Source organism: Vipera ursinii, assembly GCF_947247035.1.
Source record: "Vipera ursinii genome assembly, chromosome: 3".
NCBI lineage: Eukaryota > Metazoa > Chordata > Lepidosauria > Squamata > Viperidae > Vipera > Vipera ursinii.
Window position 1 is genome coordinate 176086547 of NC_139516.1, and position 17524 is coordinate 176104070.

At 36.5% G+C, this 17524-nt stretch overlaps 1 protein-coding gene across 2 annotated transcripts in view; it reads left to right on the plus strand.

Moving 5' to 3' along the window:
* The window catches only part of CHD7 (chromodomain helicase DNA binding protein 7), a 206207-nt gene that overhangs the window by 154825 nt on the left and 33858 nt on the right, over positions 1-17524 (plus strand). The window contains exons 10-19 of one of the 2 annotated variants that reach the window (XM_083361195.1): positions 84-167; positions 272-295; positions 5173-5310; positions 5405-5526; positions 5943-6186; positions 7016-7192; positions 7579-7722; positions 10399-10654; positions 16314-16524; positions 17190-17385. In XM_083361195.1, coding sequence (XP_083217321.1) covers positions 84-167; positions 272-295; positions 5173-5310; positions 5405-5526; positions 5943-6186; positions 7016-7192; positions 7579-7722; positions 10399-10654; positions 16314-16524; positions 17190-17385 — 1596 coding nt within the window. The remainder of the gene's footprint in view (positions 1-83; positions 168-271; positions 296-5172; positions 5311-5404; positions 5527-5942; positions 6187-7015; positions 7193-7578; positions 7723-10398; positions 10655-16313; positions 16525-17189; positions 17386-17524) is intronic. The other variant, XM_083361196.1, reaches the window with a different exon arrangement.

Sequence of the window (17524 nt, forward strand, 5' to 3'; positions counted from 1 at the left end):
TACCAAACATTTATTTTGTATTACAGTGTAGCTACTGTTTTATTGACTGTTTTTTTCCTTTATCCATGCTTGCTCTTGAATAGATAGATGATGAACTTTTTAATCCAGATTATGTTGAAGTTGACCGAATAATGGATATTTCACATAGCAAAGATGATAATGGAGAGGTGAGTTTATTTATTCATTTTTTAAAAATGCACTTGTTTGCTAGTAAATTAAAATGAATTATGCCATATATTGCTAAAGCTATTTTCATTTTCATTTATTGTAGTGGGTGTTTCTGTTACATTTTTGGGTATGTATTAATTTTTAAATTATACTGCAGGTGGTCCTTGTCTTAACAATTGGTTGCTTAACAGCCGTTTGAAGTTACAATGATCATGGGGAAGCTACTTACAACCCAGATTTGAAGCTCCGATGGTCACAATCATGTGATTGAACTTCGGGTGCTCAGCAACTGTGTCTCATTGATAGCCGTTTGCAGCATCCTGCAGTCATGTGACCGTAGTTTAAGATTGTTTTGCTGAAAAATTAAAGGTTTTTACTTTCAATTTTTAGCAAAACCAGGCTCTTAGCAAACCATTGGTCCACTTAATGACCACAGAGTTGATTTAATGACATCAGAAAAAGTTGTAAAATTGGGTCACATGACTGACCTATTTTTCAACTGTCACAACTTACAACCATGATGGGCAATCTCTATTATGGTTGTAAATTTAAAGATTACCTGTACTTGAACATTTATATATTTCATCTGGACAAAACATTTATACATCAGTTTTTATGAATGATACCAATATGTCACAACAATATGTAAAATATGGGAATAGAAAATGAGGAAGATAATTTTGTAATAATGTCAGAATTTTATTTTGTAATACACACGGCATTTGTGTGTCAAGGAATCTTTAAAGTTTGGCTTATGTAGTAATACTATTATATTTGCTTTTTGAATATAACTTATTTTTATTGTTTTCCCTATAAAAGGTTCACATAAAATGAAAATGTAATTAAATACATATAGATTTTGGGCATATTCTGTAAGATAGACCATCTGAGGTACCTTGGTTTAAGAGTTGTTGCTCCATGATACACTGTTTCACCCAGTTAAAGACATGAGAATTTTAGTAATATAAACTAAAAACCCCATCAAATAATTGTGAGAATCAGTAGCAGCAGTGAATGTGTCAGTTTTAATTTTTAATTCAGTAAATATTGAAATGTAACCCATATAAATCAAGTCCTTTTGAGCTACTACATGGTTTTTAAAAGTGGGGAGGATCATGAGAGAAAAAAGTTAGAATGGATTATTTATTTTTAAATTTGTGGGGAAAATAATTTCACTATGTTCAATATTCAGGAAAATCATTATTTTAAAGTATTACATCATCTTATTCATTGTGGGCATTGTAGTTTACTATACATATTCTCCTTGTGCATATTAGCTCATACTACACAGAATTCAGATCTAAGGTTTTTGGCAGGAGACTTGTGTATTCCAGAGCATCTTCTATAGCAGAATTTTGGCTTTGGTTCAAAGAACATTTGTGTTTTCAGTGTTCCAGTGATAGTTCTTGGCAGTTCATCTTGGGTGGGTTTTTGTTATTTTTTGTTTTTATTTTGAAATGGATTTTGCAAATGACAACAATCCAAAATTTGTTTATTGGTTTTTCCTCAATTGCAATTTTGCATTTGGTCCTGCAAATATTCACCCTAACACCTATATCACTTTATTACTATAATTTCCCTTTTCTAATCTTGTAGAGCAGGGGTGTCAAACTGCCAGCCCATGGGCAGGATACATTATGCAGAAGCCGCGTCCACCCCATTGCCAGCAATGGCAAAACTGTCCCGATACGTTGCACGACATCACATGACGTCACAAGTTTGACATGTCTCTTGTAGAGAAATGTACTACTTGATAGTGGTGGGCTTCCTGATTTGTTTTCTATAGAAGAAGTGGCCTCACTTAAAATTTGTTGTTGTATAGTCCAGTATCAATTCCTTCATTAATTGGAGCAGATCTCTCTTATCTGTATTTTCCACATCTTTTAGAGGCAACACACTATCCATATTATAAATATCACAGTCTTCTATAATTTCTTCATATGGATTTCACTGGATTTGTTTTACATTGTGCCCAGGTAAATCAAGGTAGAAAAGCTTTATTTTCATTTTTGCCTTTAGCGCTTGCATCAGCATATTTCTGGACAACAGTAAATGTAACAAATAAGAAATACACTTCTATGGACTGAGTTTCACTTGCTCTTTTGTATCACATTCACAACCAGCAGTCTTAGTTATAGTTCATCTATTGGAGGCTCCAACTGGTTCTTGGTCAAAATTTCTTGTATTTGTCAGCATGGTTAATATTATTAGTCCTTCTTTCTAGGTGGTTGTCTATAGATTAGTACAGGGGTGTCAAACTGCCGGCCTGCGGGCCAGACGTGACACCAGGAAACCGTGCCCATCCCATTGCCAGCAATGGGGAAAAAGCTCTGATATGTTGTGCGATGTCACATGATGTCACGAGTTTGACATGTCTGGATTAGTAGATGAGCAGTGTAAATCCAGTCTTTCCAAAACATTTGGAATTGGGCTGTGGAGGTGACAGGTGAGCACAGACATGTGCAGCTCCACTTGCGCGAATAGTGGGCGAGTGCATGCATGAAGCTCCATTTGAGCAGTGGATGTGCATGCCTGCCACTCGTGCAAATGGAGCTATGTGCGTTCGCCTGCTGTTTGCATGGAACCATCCCCTGCCCCTGCTCCACCAATCTGCAAAGCCGGGAAGTTTGATGATCGCTGATGTAGAACATATATTTTTTGCTGGCTTTATATATATTTTTATAACCCTTATAAAACTGATATACATGTATGTGTATATGTATATATGTGTATGTGTGTATGTATGTATTATTTTTAAACCTTATTATCTGCCCATGTTGTTTGGTGTGTGGGTGATTATATAAATTGAAATAAATATGAATGCAGATGTTGGTGATCAAGCACTGATATTGTTCATGAAATCATTAGATCATACACTGAGGAAATTATTTGAAATGTAACTTTGTTCAAACTAGAGATAGACCATTTAGGATCTGGTATTTTTAGCTGGTAAAAGATTCCACAGTGTTACTTGTTGGCCACAGATTATTGCTTAAAATGTGCCATATGATAAATGAGTGAATGAACAAGTGAACAAACAAACAAATATATCTTGCTTAAAGCAAAAAAGTATCTTCATGATCCAAGAGGCCTGAAAACCTATATTAGGTGCTAGAGGAGGACTGTGGTTTCTTTAAAGTCAATAATACTTAAAATATTTCAACCTCAGTGACAGTAAACTAGCAACATTCAGATCTGGTGGTAAACAAACAGGGAGAAAACCTGACTGAGCAGGTTGGAAATTTTATTCTTCAGCTTCATTGTTCCTCAGGATAATAAATTACTAGACTTGTCTCACTAAATACTTGCATTTTCTTTATGAAAAGGTTTCCTTTGTCTTTGCTTTTATGCTTGATAACAAGGAAATAACAACTGGTCAGTAAATGTTGTTCATTACTCCAGAGACTGTGCTGCAGAAGCCTTGAGTAGTTCAGTTGCCCTTCAAGCATCACACATGGCTTCATTTCCACGAACTCTCACAAGACACTTGGGTCTGAGTTCAAGATTTGCTATGGTTTATTTAGATTGAAGACCAACTAACTATAGGCATGCTAGGCTATGTCTGAAACCAAAATTTTGGTATTTATGGAGGATCATATTGTTCAGGGGAAGATGTACCGTATGTTATTAGATGGGATCAAAACATAGGACATTCTTCAAATCAGGTAGATCCATGCAGCAAATCCATAGGAGACCAAGCTGGGATTCTAAGCAGCACTTTTGATTCTCTTAGCACAGTTTGCTCATTCCCCTACAATTTTATGGATAGTTCTTGGTTTTTCTATTCCGTTTTCTATGGATAATAGATACCAATGCTTCAAACACTTGGTAGGGAATACACTATAATCATGGCAAGTGCAGTGCCCTTAAATAAGGAAGACTCTCATATTTATATAAACTAAATGGAACATCTAAGAATATTCAAGGCACACCAACTTTCAAGTTTCTTCTGATACAAAATAAGGGACTATTAAAAATAGTCCAGATTGAGCACCCTACTCATTCTCCCATTTGGGTGATTTTTTTCAGACTTTCAAATTAGATAGATCAGAGGTCCCCAACCTTTTCGGCATCAGTGACCAGTTACGTGGAGAGAGGTTTTTCTGCGGACTGGAGGGGGTGTGGTTTTGTATGCTGTCTGCATCCCACAGATTGAGCTTTGCTTGTTTGTGCGGACTGCTGTCTGGCATATGTGTATATATATGTGACTGCTTCTGAAAAACCTTCCCAAAAAAGCAGGCAGGGACTTGTCCAGGCAATCTCCAAGATTTGCACACGATTGAAGGGGAGAAAAAAATGGTTCATCCAGATGTGATGACGCTCAAATATGTGGCTTGGAAATGATCAGTTTCATGTTTCTCACCTACAGTAGAACACATGTGAGCTTTCACAAAATATTCTACACAGAAAACTTATGCTTAAAAATAGAGCTTGCTAGAGCCTTGAGAGAGAACTTAAAATTTAAAGGAAAAAAGGGGGGAAAATCTAGCTGTAGTTTCAGCTTAACAGGGGTATGATTTTTAGTTGCCAGATTTTTATAAGGATTACTGTTAAGTGGTTCAAGTGTTTTTCTACCTCAGCTATTTATTATGCTGTCTTGGAATCTTTCTACTGTGCTCACCCTGGCCCATCAAAACCATTTGAACTTCTGGTTCCATACTCATTGCAACTGCTCTCTTGGAAAACCACTTTCCTTACTGATTCAGCACACTTACCAATGAACTTTGTGTATTCTTCTGAGAGCCCTTATTTAGTTTTCCGTAAGGTCAGGCATCGGTTAATTCACAGATGGTCACTCTAAGAATTGGAATTATAGGTTAGCAATCAGTAACTTTAAAAGTGATGTAACAAAATACTTTCTTAATTTATGTGCTGTTTTTTCATTAAAAATAGAAGTTCAATGAAATATGCTAAGTTTTATTTAGTTTAAAAAATTCCAATGCCATTGATCATATTCATTGACTTTCATATAATCATTTTGTTTGGTTTTTTCCCTAAAAAAAGCCTGTGAGTCATTATTTGGTGAAATGGTGTTCACTTCCATATGAAGACAGCACATGGGAATTAAAGCAAGACATAGATCAAGCTAAGATTGAAGAATATGAGAGACTAGTGGCTAGGGAGCCAGAAACAGAACGTGTGGTAAGATTTAGCTTTCTATTGAAAATGTTTTTAATAGTAGGTTAATAATGTGGTTTGTGGAAACCACTAATATGATTTGTTGTATTTGAAATAGGAGCGACCTCCTGCTGATGACTGGAAGAAATCAGAATGTTCCAGAGAATATAAAAACAACAACAAACTCAGGGAATACCAGTTGGAAGGAGTAAACTGGCTTCTTTTCAACTGGTACAACACGTATGTAACATGTATTCATTGTAAAACAGTATAGTTTGACTGTTCAAATTTAATATCCCTAAATATTTTAAAATACAGGGTATTTTAATGATCTGATTAATAAAATACCAACTTCTGGAACTATGTTCTCTCTGTCTCTCTGTGCCCTCTCTCTCTCTCTCTCTCTCTCTCTCTCTCTCTCTCTCCCATCTCCCCCCATGTGTGTGTATTTTTTCTGTGCATGACTTTGTATTAAACCTTGGAAGTGTTTTTTTCTGATTTAAGAATGATGTTTGAGTTAACACTATTTCATTCCTAAAAGTAAGTTTCCTTATGATACATTGGATTCTTACAGTCAAATAAATAAGGAAGTATGTTTTGTTTTGTTAATCTCATTTGAGACGCTGAATTATAATTTCAGAATTTATACATTGCAGGCGCAACTGCATTTTAGCAGATGAAATGGGATTGGGAAAAACTATCCAGTCCATTACATTTCTCTATGAGATATATTTAAAAGGAATCCATGGTCCATTTTTGGTTATTGCCCCATTGTCTACAATCCCCAATTGGGAAAGAGAATTCCGTACCTGGACAGAGTTGAATGTTGTTGTATATCATGGGAGCCAAGCCAGTCGAAGGATGATTCAGACATATGAAATGTACTTCAAAGACCCACAGGTAAAAGTTATTAGTGTAATAAAAGATGACTTCAAATAACTACTGTATTTCTCTTGTTGGTTATTGCCTTTCATTGCTTCAAAAAATAAAATCAGGATTAGAAAAGGGGTTGCCAAAAGGAAATGTTTTCCATAAATTCTGCACACATAAATCTTACTTTATTAAGGTTTCCTAAATTAGGGGATTTAAAACAGTACAATACAGTTTTTCCATTCTCTAACCCTAACCCTAACCCTAATTTATAAGTACATTTTTCTATCATATCAAAAAAATCTAGAAGAATCTGGTAACACTTTTTCCAACTAACATATTTTATTAAAAATCACAGGCTTTTGTGTGCTGCAGTTACTTTTATCAAGATATAAATTTAATATTAATGTTAATATTCATATTTATGACCTTAATATTTTAAAGTTTTACTTTGATGTTTTTACTCTGTAAGCCACTTAGAGTTGCCTCTAGGCTAGATGGGTGATATATAAATTTAATAAATAAAAGTAAAAAAATATTGTGAGTGAAGTTGAGAGAAGGCAGATTGTTTATGCAAATCCAAGCTATTAATATGGCTCTCTTTCCACATTGTCACATTATCAGTATTCCATAGAATATTTGGTACTGTTGGTAGCATTTATAAAGAATCCATAATGTTACAGTGACTTTCAATTTCTAAAGGAAATTCTTTGGATTTAAGAGCAGGATTTAGATATTATCCACAATTCTATTATCATTAGTCAGTAAAATGTTTTTATTTTGAAAGAAAGCATTTGAACCATGCATAAGGTTGTTTTAACCACATATAATAATTACATAATAATCTCTATGCTTTTAGGGTCGTGCAATTAAAGGATCATACAGATTTAATGCGATCATTACAACATTTGAAATGATTTTGACTGATTGTCCTGAGCTCCGTAACATTCCGTGGCGATGTGTGATCATTGATGAAGCTCACAGGCTGAAGAACAGAAATTGTAAGCTGCTAGAAGGGCTCAAAATGATGGACCTGGTGGGTACTGATATTCTTAAATCTCAAAGAAAAGTCTTTTAATTCTGTCCATTTGAATTCCAGTTTTGTTAACATTCTTGACATTTTCCTGCTTAAGAGAATGCTATGAAACACTTATAATTCATTAGCACACTTTAGAGCAGGCATGTCAAACTCCCAGCCCATGGGCCAGATGCATCACGCAAAAACCACGCCCACCCTATTGCCGGCAGTGGGGAAGAAGTCGTTATACGTTTGACATGCCTGCTTTAGAGAATCCACTGATAATATCTAAACTGCAGTAGGAAAAAATGGACATGAAACAAGTTGAAATATTTGCTTGTAGATGGGTAGCATAAAAATTTAATAAATACATTTGACAGTTTTTGTTCTCTTATTTTTTGCAGGAACACAAAGTGCTTCTAACAGGCACTCCTTTGCAAAATACTGTAGAAGAGCTTTTTAGCTTGCTCCATTTCTTGGAACCAAGTCGTTTTCCTTCAGAAACCACTTTCATGCAAGAATTCGGTGATCTAAAAACTGAGGAACAGGTAAATTATTCCACAATATATTTTTCCAATTATATGAAAATAATGTCAATTGGTACAAAAAAAGTAATGGGACAAGAAAAGAAAGCAAAATAATTTATTATATTTGTCTGTCTGTCTACCCACCTACCTGCCTGCCTACCTACCTACCTACCTATATATGCCACCCAACTTCAATGTACACTCTGGGCAGTATACAAAACTAGAAAAAAGCTCAAAGCATTGTATCAGAAAGTTCAAAGCATTGTATCAGACAGACATGGAGAATACTTCTTAGTAAAATGTTCTAAAAGTCCTCATGATTGCTTAGGTAGCAAGATACTTAGCCTCCTTCTTAGAGTAATCATAAATGTAAATATATGGATAACATAAGGCAAACCTCTGAAACCTAACCTTTTGAGAAGAATCAGTCAGTTTTCCCTCTTCCTCAGTTTGAAAAATTGGTATATTGGTGCTGCTTTTTATTTCAGTGTATATGCTTCATCATGGGGAGAGGGGAAAGGAGGTATGGGCTGTTTCTATCAATCCCTACTCCTGTATGCATGCAGGAGCTCATAGAAATAAACCTTCTCTTAATGTGTTCTTTTGAAGCTTCTGTTCAGAAATATCTGGACAAATTTCCAGGACAGTGCAGATGACACCATTGAAATGTATTCTATACTTGTTCTCTAGTCAAAACAAACAACCCCCCCCCAAGTAATATTGCATAGTGTGACATTCCTCCAATTACTGGTCTCAAAGGCCAGCTAAATCTGAGCAACCAGGAATGAAGTTTTCAGTTTAACATGAAGTTTCTCATTTCAAGGACAAAAGAGGAAGGACAGAAAGAGACTCATTTCTCTTTTATGGAATGAAGAAAAGCAATGTTAGAATATTTCTTGCATTTGTTTTGGATAAAATTATTTTAACAGTATGCTATGGTGATCCCAGACTGGTACATAGTACGTAGTACGTAGCCATTCAAAATGCATTTACTGTATCTGCAAGTAAATCCCATTTATCTTCGTATTTGGTGCTCTACATCTGGATAAAACTGCATAAAATTATGCTGAAAAATACAGTTTAATTTAGTTTTGAAATATTAAAGAAACATTAAAAAATAATAGTCACCAATTTTGAAAAACTCCATTAGAGTAACTTTGTTTTTATTTGAACCAAACTATTTTACTATTTTATTTGAACCAAACTATTTTACCTCCAGTAGGTTTTACACTTTATTATTGTCCAAAATAAATGTAAAATTTATTTATTTATTTATTTAATAATATTTATATACCGCCCTTCTCCCGAAGGACTCAGGGCGGTGAACAAGGCAAGAATAAAAATACAAAGTTACAAAAATTAAAAAAGGATTAAATATATGCCCACTAAAAACAGTCAATACAATATTAAAACCCCAATAAAACAACAATAAAAACCCCACCAATCCCCCATCAGGCCAGGCCGGCTTGTTCGAATAAGAATGTTTTTAGATCGCGGCGAAAGGAGCGAAGATCGGGCGCCATCCGGAGCTCAACCGGTAACTGATTCCATAGCTCCGGGGCACCCACAGAGAAGGATCTCCCCCTGGGGGCCACCAATCGACATTCTCTGATCGGTGGCACCCTGAGGAGGCCCTCTCTGTGGGAACGCACAGGGCGAAGGGAAATTGATGCCGGCAGCAAATTTAAAAAAAAATATGCAATTTTTAAAGAGATTCTGGGTAAATGTAAACTATTTAGTGACTTTACTGGAACATAAGAGTCAGCCTATTATTAAAATGTATTAATATTTACAGTGATATGTAAAAGACAAAGAAATATAATACCAAGTATTTAAAAACACAATGATTTTTATAGCATTTAAAAATTCAGCTGTTAATTGAGTACATCTGGAGTTCATTAGATCGAAGAAACCTGATAAATAGGTTTTTTAAATAAAGTACCGGTATGCAAAAATATTACTAATATTCTAGCTCGTATGATAGCAATATAAAATTATATTGGAGAAGATAATATATTGTTTATAAATATAGTGTGTAATGAACAAGGATTTGTCTGCACTTTTGTATCACATGGGCCTTTTTATTTATTATAATTTAATTATTCATTTTGAAAAATATTGGCATGATTAAATCTAATACAATTAAGATTTCTTTAGTCATATAACATCTCTAATGCATTTTAATTGCTCTGAGTGTTTGAATTATCTATGTTAATTACTACAGTGTTTACTATATGTTAGTAAACAATCTTTTTAAAAGATATCTTTTTACCAGACTTGGTATAAATAGGACAAATGTTCTATAGTTCAGAATTCATTCCATTAACAGGATAATGTGCATTATAGCAAGCATGTTTCTATTAAATTGGGGTTTTACTGCAAATGACACCAGTCATGTCAATTATGTAATTATGCAAATGATGTAAATTCTGATTTAATGAATATTTGGATTTAACAGAAACTCATTTCCCCAAATCATCTGTTAAATAGAGTACTTACTGTAATGAAGTTACTCTTACTGTAATAAAGTTATTCTGTAAACACTGTTTATGAATGATAATAGTAATTATGGAAATATTTTTATTTTCCCAAAAATTGCAGCATAATAAGAAATTATGGGAAGATGTACCTAATATATAAGGATATTTATAATAGGAATTGCAAATTGTAATATAAACATTTACGGTATTTTATCAGGTTCAGAAACTTCAAGCAATTTTAAAACCAATGATGTTAAGACGGCTGAAAGAAGATGTGGAAAAGAACTTGGCACCCAAGGAAGAAACGATTATTGAAGTTGAATTGACAAACATTCAGAAAAAATACTACAGAGCTATTCTTGAAAAGAATTTTGCATTTTTGTCAAAAGGAGGTGGCCAAGCAAATGTTCCTAATCTGTTAAACACTATGATGGAACTGAGAAAATGCTGCAACCATCCATACCTTATAAATGGTATGCTGATTTTCTTATTTTACAAAAACATTGTGTAAGGACTATAGTTATCTGTTTATAATGGCTGCCCATCTCACTTGCATATGACTCTTGGTAGCTTACACAGTTAAAACACAACTAAGAATCACAACCTTCCACCAAATTGAAAACTGAAAGTGCACTTTACAGAATAACAGTGTTGGAAGGGACCTTGGAGGTCTTCTCGTCCAACCCCCTGCTCAGGCAGAAAACCCTATACCATTTCAGACAAATGGTTGTCCAGTCCCTTTTAAAAACATCCAGTGTTGGAGCGTTCACAACTTCTGGAGGCAAGCTGTTCCACTGATTGATTGTTTTAACTGTAAGGAAATTTCTCCTTAATTCTAGGTTGTTTCTCTCCTTGATTAGTTTCCATCCATTGCTTCTTCTCCTGCCTTCAACTGCTTTGGAGAATAGCTTGACTCCCTCTTCTTTGTGACAACCCGTGAGATATTGGAACATTGCTATCATGTCACCCCTAGTCCTTCTTTTCATTAAACTAAATACATCCAATTCCAGCAACCACTATTTATATGTTTTAGCCTCCAGTTCCCTAATCATCTTTGTTGCTCTTCTCTGCACTTTTCCTAGAGTCTCAACATCTTTTTTACATCATGGCAACCAAAACTGGATGCAGTATTCCAAGTGTGGTCTTACCAAGGCATTGTAAAGTGCTATTAACACTTCATGCGATCTTGATTCTACTCCTCTTTTGGCTGCAGTCAACTGCAGGCTCATATTTAAGTGATTGTCCACTAGGACTCTTAAGATCCCTCTTACAGTTACTACTATTGAGCCAGGTACCACCTGTACCACAGGTCGGCAACCCACAGCTTTCAGCCTTCTCCTACGGCTCCCAGTCCTCCTCCACCATTTGCAGAGACAGGCACTTGCGCTTCCCTTCTCTCTCTCTCTCTCTCTCTCTCTCTCTCTCTCTCTCTCTCTCTCTCTCTCTCTCTCTCTCTCTCTCTCCCTCGCAGGGCTTCTGATTGGCCCTGTGCCTGGGCGCCCTACCCCCTGGGAGAAGCGCAGCCAGGAAGTCCCTTTCCTGGGCTGGCCCCATCCAAGGTGCACATGGCCAGGGAGCCGCACAGGGCAGCCCTGGGATCCCCCCTGGGAGCAGCCCACTGGAGCCTCCGCTGAGCGGGCCAGCCGTCCCGCAAGCCGTGGCCCCAAGAAAGGGGTCTGCCCCATTTAGGGCCAGGGGCCCCTTTCGGAGTTGCCCCCGAAGTCCCACGCTCCACCTGAAGCCCACTGGGAGATGGGAGGGGAGGCCACGGCAGCTTCTCTCTCAAGGACCTCTCACCAGCCTGGTGGATCCACTGGGAGACCCCCGCCTGGGAAAGGGAAGTAGGCAATGAGCGCCGGATCCCCTGCAGGGGAAGCTTGCTCCATCCTTCCTTTTGGGTGCTGTTTCTGAAAAGGGGAGGAAACCAATTGGAGTGGAAGGACCCCTCTCCAGCCCATCCCAACCACACACCTGCCGGGGTCCCGTGGTTTCCCGGGGAGCCTGGCTCGGAGCTGGGGGGGGAGGAGGCCGGGCACTGTAGGAGCCCCAGAGCCAGAGGGAAGAAGGGTCATCTGGAAGGATCGGCACATGTTGGGGGTTCCTCTCCTTGGGGCAGGGGGTCCTGGGAGCCCGGTTCCCCCCATGGCCTGGTGCTGGGCTTCCCCCCCAAGCGGTGGGGTCCCCAGATGGGCAGGCCAGGGAATTGGGTCTTCTGTAAGATCCCGGGGTGTCTTCCTGATTCTGCTCAGCTCCGGGTCTTTGTTCCGAAGGGAGCCCTGCTGAGCAGCTTTGAGGGTCTTCCAAGGGGGGTTGGCTGTGCCGCTCACTGGTCAGAGCTGGAGGGTCAACCCCCACTGAGGGGGTCCACAGAGCCCAGCCGTGTCCTGGGATGGAGCCCCCAATTCAACCAGGAAGAGAGAGCCAGAAAAGTGCTTTGGATTCTGCTTCCTACCTCACAGGGAATTTAGATTGTGGCAGATGTGAACTGGCCTCAGGAGAGAAATGGATGCCAAGAGAGGTAACCCTCCCCCCTGAGTTATCCTGGAGGTTTTCTGGGATACCCAGGATGAGGGGAGGGGGGGGAGAGAGAGAGAGAATATGAATATATGTGGTTGTCTTTTCTGGACTTTTAGTAAAGAACATTTAATGAAATATTTTGATTTTTTTTAATTAAGAGATGAGGTATGGTAGATAAGCTACTAAAATTGTTTTTACCTGTTGGGATGAAGGGGAAAGATTTTTTTCCCCTCTTTCTCCTGTCCTTTTCTCCCCCCCACAATTTTTTTCTTTTCTATTTTTCTATTTGTAGTTTTTATAGTTTGCACCAGCATTTTATTTCATAAATATGAGGAGGACTCAAATAGACATTGAGTAATTTATTTGAAAGTAACCTTTGACCCAGCGTCTTTTTTTTGGAGTTCAAAATGCTTTTGTTGCATGCAGAAATAAAAAAATATTTTCTTTGTAGCATTCATTGATTTCATAAATACAACACACTATAGTTTTTTATACATAGCGTAAAGGTAAAGAACGATATATGTAGTGTTATCTTAATTTTGGATATCAAAAGGGTTTTGTGGCTCCCAGTGTTTTCTTTTTTGTGGGAAATGGGTCCAAGTTGCCGACCCCTGACTGTGCATTTGGTTTTTGTTGCCAAATGTAGAATCTTACTTTTTTCACTACTGAATTTCATTTTGTTAGATAGCGCTCAATGTTCAAGTCTGTCAAGATCCTTCTGTATCTTGAGCCTATCTTCTGGAGTTTTGGCTATTCCTGCCAGCTTAGTGTTGTCTGCACATTTAATCAGTTCCCTATCTATCCCCTCATCCAAATAATTGATGAAGATGTTGAAGGATATTGGGCCTAAAACAGAACCTTGGGATACCCCACTGCATACTTCCCTCCATGTAGATGCAGTTCCATTGAGGACTACACATTGAGTGTGGTTGGTCAGCCAGTTACAAATCCATCTGGTGGTGATGGTGTCTAATCCACATTTTTCTATCTTATCAAATATTAGGTTGTGGTCTACTTCAAATGCCTTACTGAAGTCCAAGTAAATTATATTCACAGCATTCCTCTGGTCCAGTAATTTTGTCACCTGGTCAAAGAATGCAATAAGATTTGTCTGACATGATCTGTTTTTGACAAACCCATTTTGGCTTTTGGTTATGACTTTGTTTGCTTCTAGGTGTTCGCTGATTTGTTGCTTGATTCTTTTCCAGAATCTTCCCAGGTATTCAGGTCAGGCTGATAGGTCTGTAGTTTCCTGGATCTATTTTTTTTCCTTTTTTGAAGAGGGGAACTACATCAGCTCTTTTCCAGTCCTCTGATATCCTGCTCCAGGATATTTCAACTATATGAAGTTTTAGTATCTAAATTTGATAAATAAAATAAATAAAGTTACCACAACACTGAAAAAAGTGACTGGAAATCACTTTAAGTTGTTAATCACTTTAAGTTGTTAATCACTTAACAACTATGTGATTCACTTAATAACCACCTCAATAAGCACTTGGTTATAATATATCACTGTAGTGATTTAGCTCTTTTCCCTTATAAATACATTACAACCTATGTACTATTGTGCCATTATGTCAACTTTGATGTATTTTCCTTCCTGTTGCAAACTGCATAATACAGATCTTTGATCAAATAGGTAATACTTCCATGCCATTAAAGGAATGTGATTTAGAAGTGATTATTAGTTGGCAGTCATCTTTTACTTGAGGTAGGGGTCAATAAGTACTAGTTGGCAGTCATCTTTTACTTGAGGTAGGGGTCAATAAGTACTAGTTGGCAGTCATCTTTTACTTGAGGTAGGGGTCAATATAGTCTAGTGGCAGATTTTTAACATATGCAGTTTTTTGTTTACAGCATATCAGAGATACTAAGCTTGAGCTTAATAAAGTTCACTACTTTATTCACTACTGTTCACTACTGTTTGGTAACTTTCTGTTGCAAAAACAGGACAAAGTAAATGTTGAAAATGAAACCTATTCAGTTTATGATGTTTCTGTTCGGACTTTATTGATTAATGGACACAAATTACATTATTTACAGGCTTCAATTTTAAAACAAATTGTATTTGTGAGGAGGCTGTAAATCAGGGGTGTCAAAGTGCCGGCCCGTGGGCTGGTTGCATCATAAGGAGGCTGCGCCCACCCCAGCTCTGCCAATGCAAAAAAAGTCATGATACGTTGCGACACATCATGTGATGCAGCGAGTTTGACACCCATGCTGTAAATGCTGTATTCAATCTCCAAATGTCAGGTTTAGCTACCAACTTACTTGAATGATTGCATCAATGCCTTTTGACAATAATCAACTCAGATGCCTTTGTTGAATCTTCAAGCCAGATGCCATTATTTTCATCGAAAAAATGATTTCCTAATTATGTTTAAAAGGGCATTTGTTTTTGTCATCAATAGCCTTATACATTAATAAGTTTAGAACTGCCTAGATACTTCTAACATGTGAATTGAAGCACATAATAAAAATCATGTCAGCTTGCTAATATAGATAATCACAGTTCATTTAATGAAAAAAGAAGAATAAGTGAAAAATCTGATAGATCAAAGTGTAATTTTGTTTAAACCAAAATAGTTCTATACTACTAGTCAAAACAGTGACTAGAAATAATTATCTAAGAAATAAGCATGGATTTCTGCTTTCCACTGTTGGTGTGGATTTTTGTTTTCTACTATGCATGTCTAACACACACTATTTTAAGATATAGAACAGAATTCTAATGCTTCATTTCACAAAAGTTACTGCTTATATGATATTGCTTATTTCCCACATTTACTTGTACTAATAGTTTTTCACTTATAGGATGTGGATGTCATTGATGCATTATGTTCTTGTTTGCAGTATTAAGATAAATTGACATTACAACAAAAAACAAATGTGCTATAGTTTAAGTTAACAAACACCCTTTTAATAATGATTTTAAGATGTTCTGAGTTTTTTAAAAATATATTGCTCTCCCATATGATAAAACCTCCCAAGTTCTGACTGAATTCCAATGAGATAACTCATATTTAATGAAGTGGTAGAGGAACCACGAATTACTGTGTATGTTGCCCTTATTTTGTTAGTTTTTATCTATAACCTTTTTTGTGGGGACATTTTTATTGTGATTATGATCTACAGTTAATTTATTTTGCCACAAAGTCTTTACCTGGTAGATATTGAAGTCATTCAGTTTGAGATTTGTTTCATACTAGAATTCAGTTAATGTAACCTATAATTTTGATGGTTAGTAATGGTATGTAAAACACTTTCTTAAAAAAAAGAATTGGTTTTGTCATTACATTCTCTGTTCGCTGTTATGTATATTGTACTTAATGTTCTTAATTTGCTAATTAATTATTCAGTCACTCACTGCTCCCTAATTTGTTATGACTTCTGGCTTGCCACCTCTGTGTTGTTGTGAAACTTGTTTCTGGAACCTTTGTTTTTATTGTTTGTGTTTATATATTTTCCATGTTAAATTTAAATAAATGCAGCTATATAAATACACATTTACACATAAAACTCTTAGACATTGTATGGGGAACTGGAAGTAGATTTATAGTTTTATTAATAAAACCTTTAGAGTATTCACATATTGCTGTCCAATCTCTGCAGGTGCTGAAGAGAAAATTTTGGAAGAGTTTAAAGAAACACACAATCCTGACTCTCCAGATTTTCAGCTCCAGGCAATGATCCAGGCTGCTGGCAAGCTAGTACTGATTGACAAGTTGCTGCCAAAATTGAAGGCTGGTGGCCACAGGGTGCTTATCTTTTCCCAGATGGTGCGCTGCTTGGACATACTGGAAGACTACCTCATTCAAAGACGGTGAGTACAAAAGTATAGTTTAAGTTTATAAAATAAATTCTGTCAATTATTCTATCAAGTATTTAGCCTGTGTTGCACAGAGAAGGAATATTGTACAATAAAATAGAAGAATGCCTAAACAAAATAATACTCATTAATTTTCTTTCTTCATAGTCGTAGTGTATAACCATTTAGAACTTATGGTTTATTTGTTGTTCACATTTCTAAACTGCCCATCTCCCCCAAAGAGTGGTGAAAGCTTTGCTAAAAGCGATAATGCTTTTAGAATAAAACATGATTAAAACCGTTTTCTATTATATGTAACAGACTCCAGTAAAAGCCCATGAAACAGTCATTAATAACTCTTAGATTTTCAAAAATATTTTCTTTATTAATTGTTTTAGTTGCAACAATTTTAAGGCTCTTAATTCTAGGTGATACATAGCCAATTAATTATATCAGCAACATTTTTTCCTGTAATTTTCTGCAATTTGACATACATTTTTGAAACAAAAAATCTTATATCTGCTGTTTCTGCTCACTTATTTCTTATATACTTATATACTTCCCTTTACTTCCCTGCACATTTATAAAAGCTAATAATAAGAAAAGCTGTATTTTCTGAGAACAGTGCTTTCAGTCTTGAATTACTAGGTATATCTTATTAATACTGCTTGTTATTGTAGATATCCTTATGAACGAATTGATGGCAGAGTAAGAGGCAACCTTCGTCAAGCAGCTATTGATAGGTTTTCCAGACCTGATTCTGACAGATTTGTTTTTCTACTATGCACAAGAGCAGGTGGCTTGGGGATTAATCTTACAGCTGCTGATACCTGCATTATTTTTGATTCAGATTGGAATCCTCAAAATGATCTTCAGGTAATATTGTGAAAGGCAATTGACACAGTCTATTTTCCTAGTGCCCCCTCCCCCATCAGAATTTATTGCTCAGGTAGTATGTTCTGTTTGAACACTTCAACATGTTTAAAACAACACATTGTTCTAACATTTGTTCATT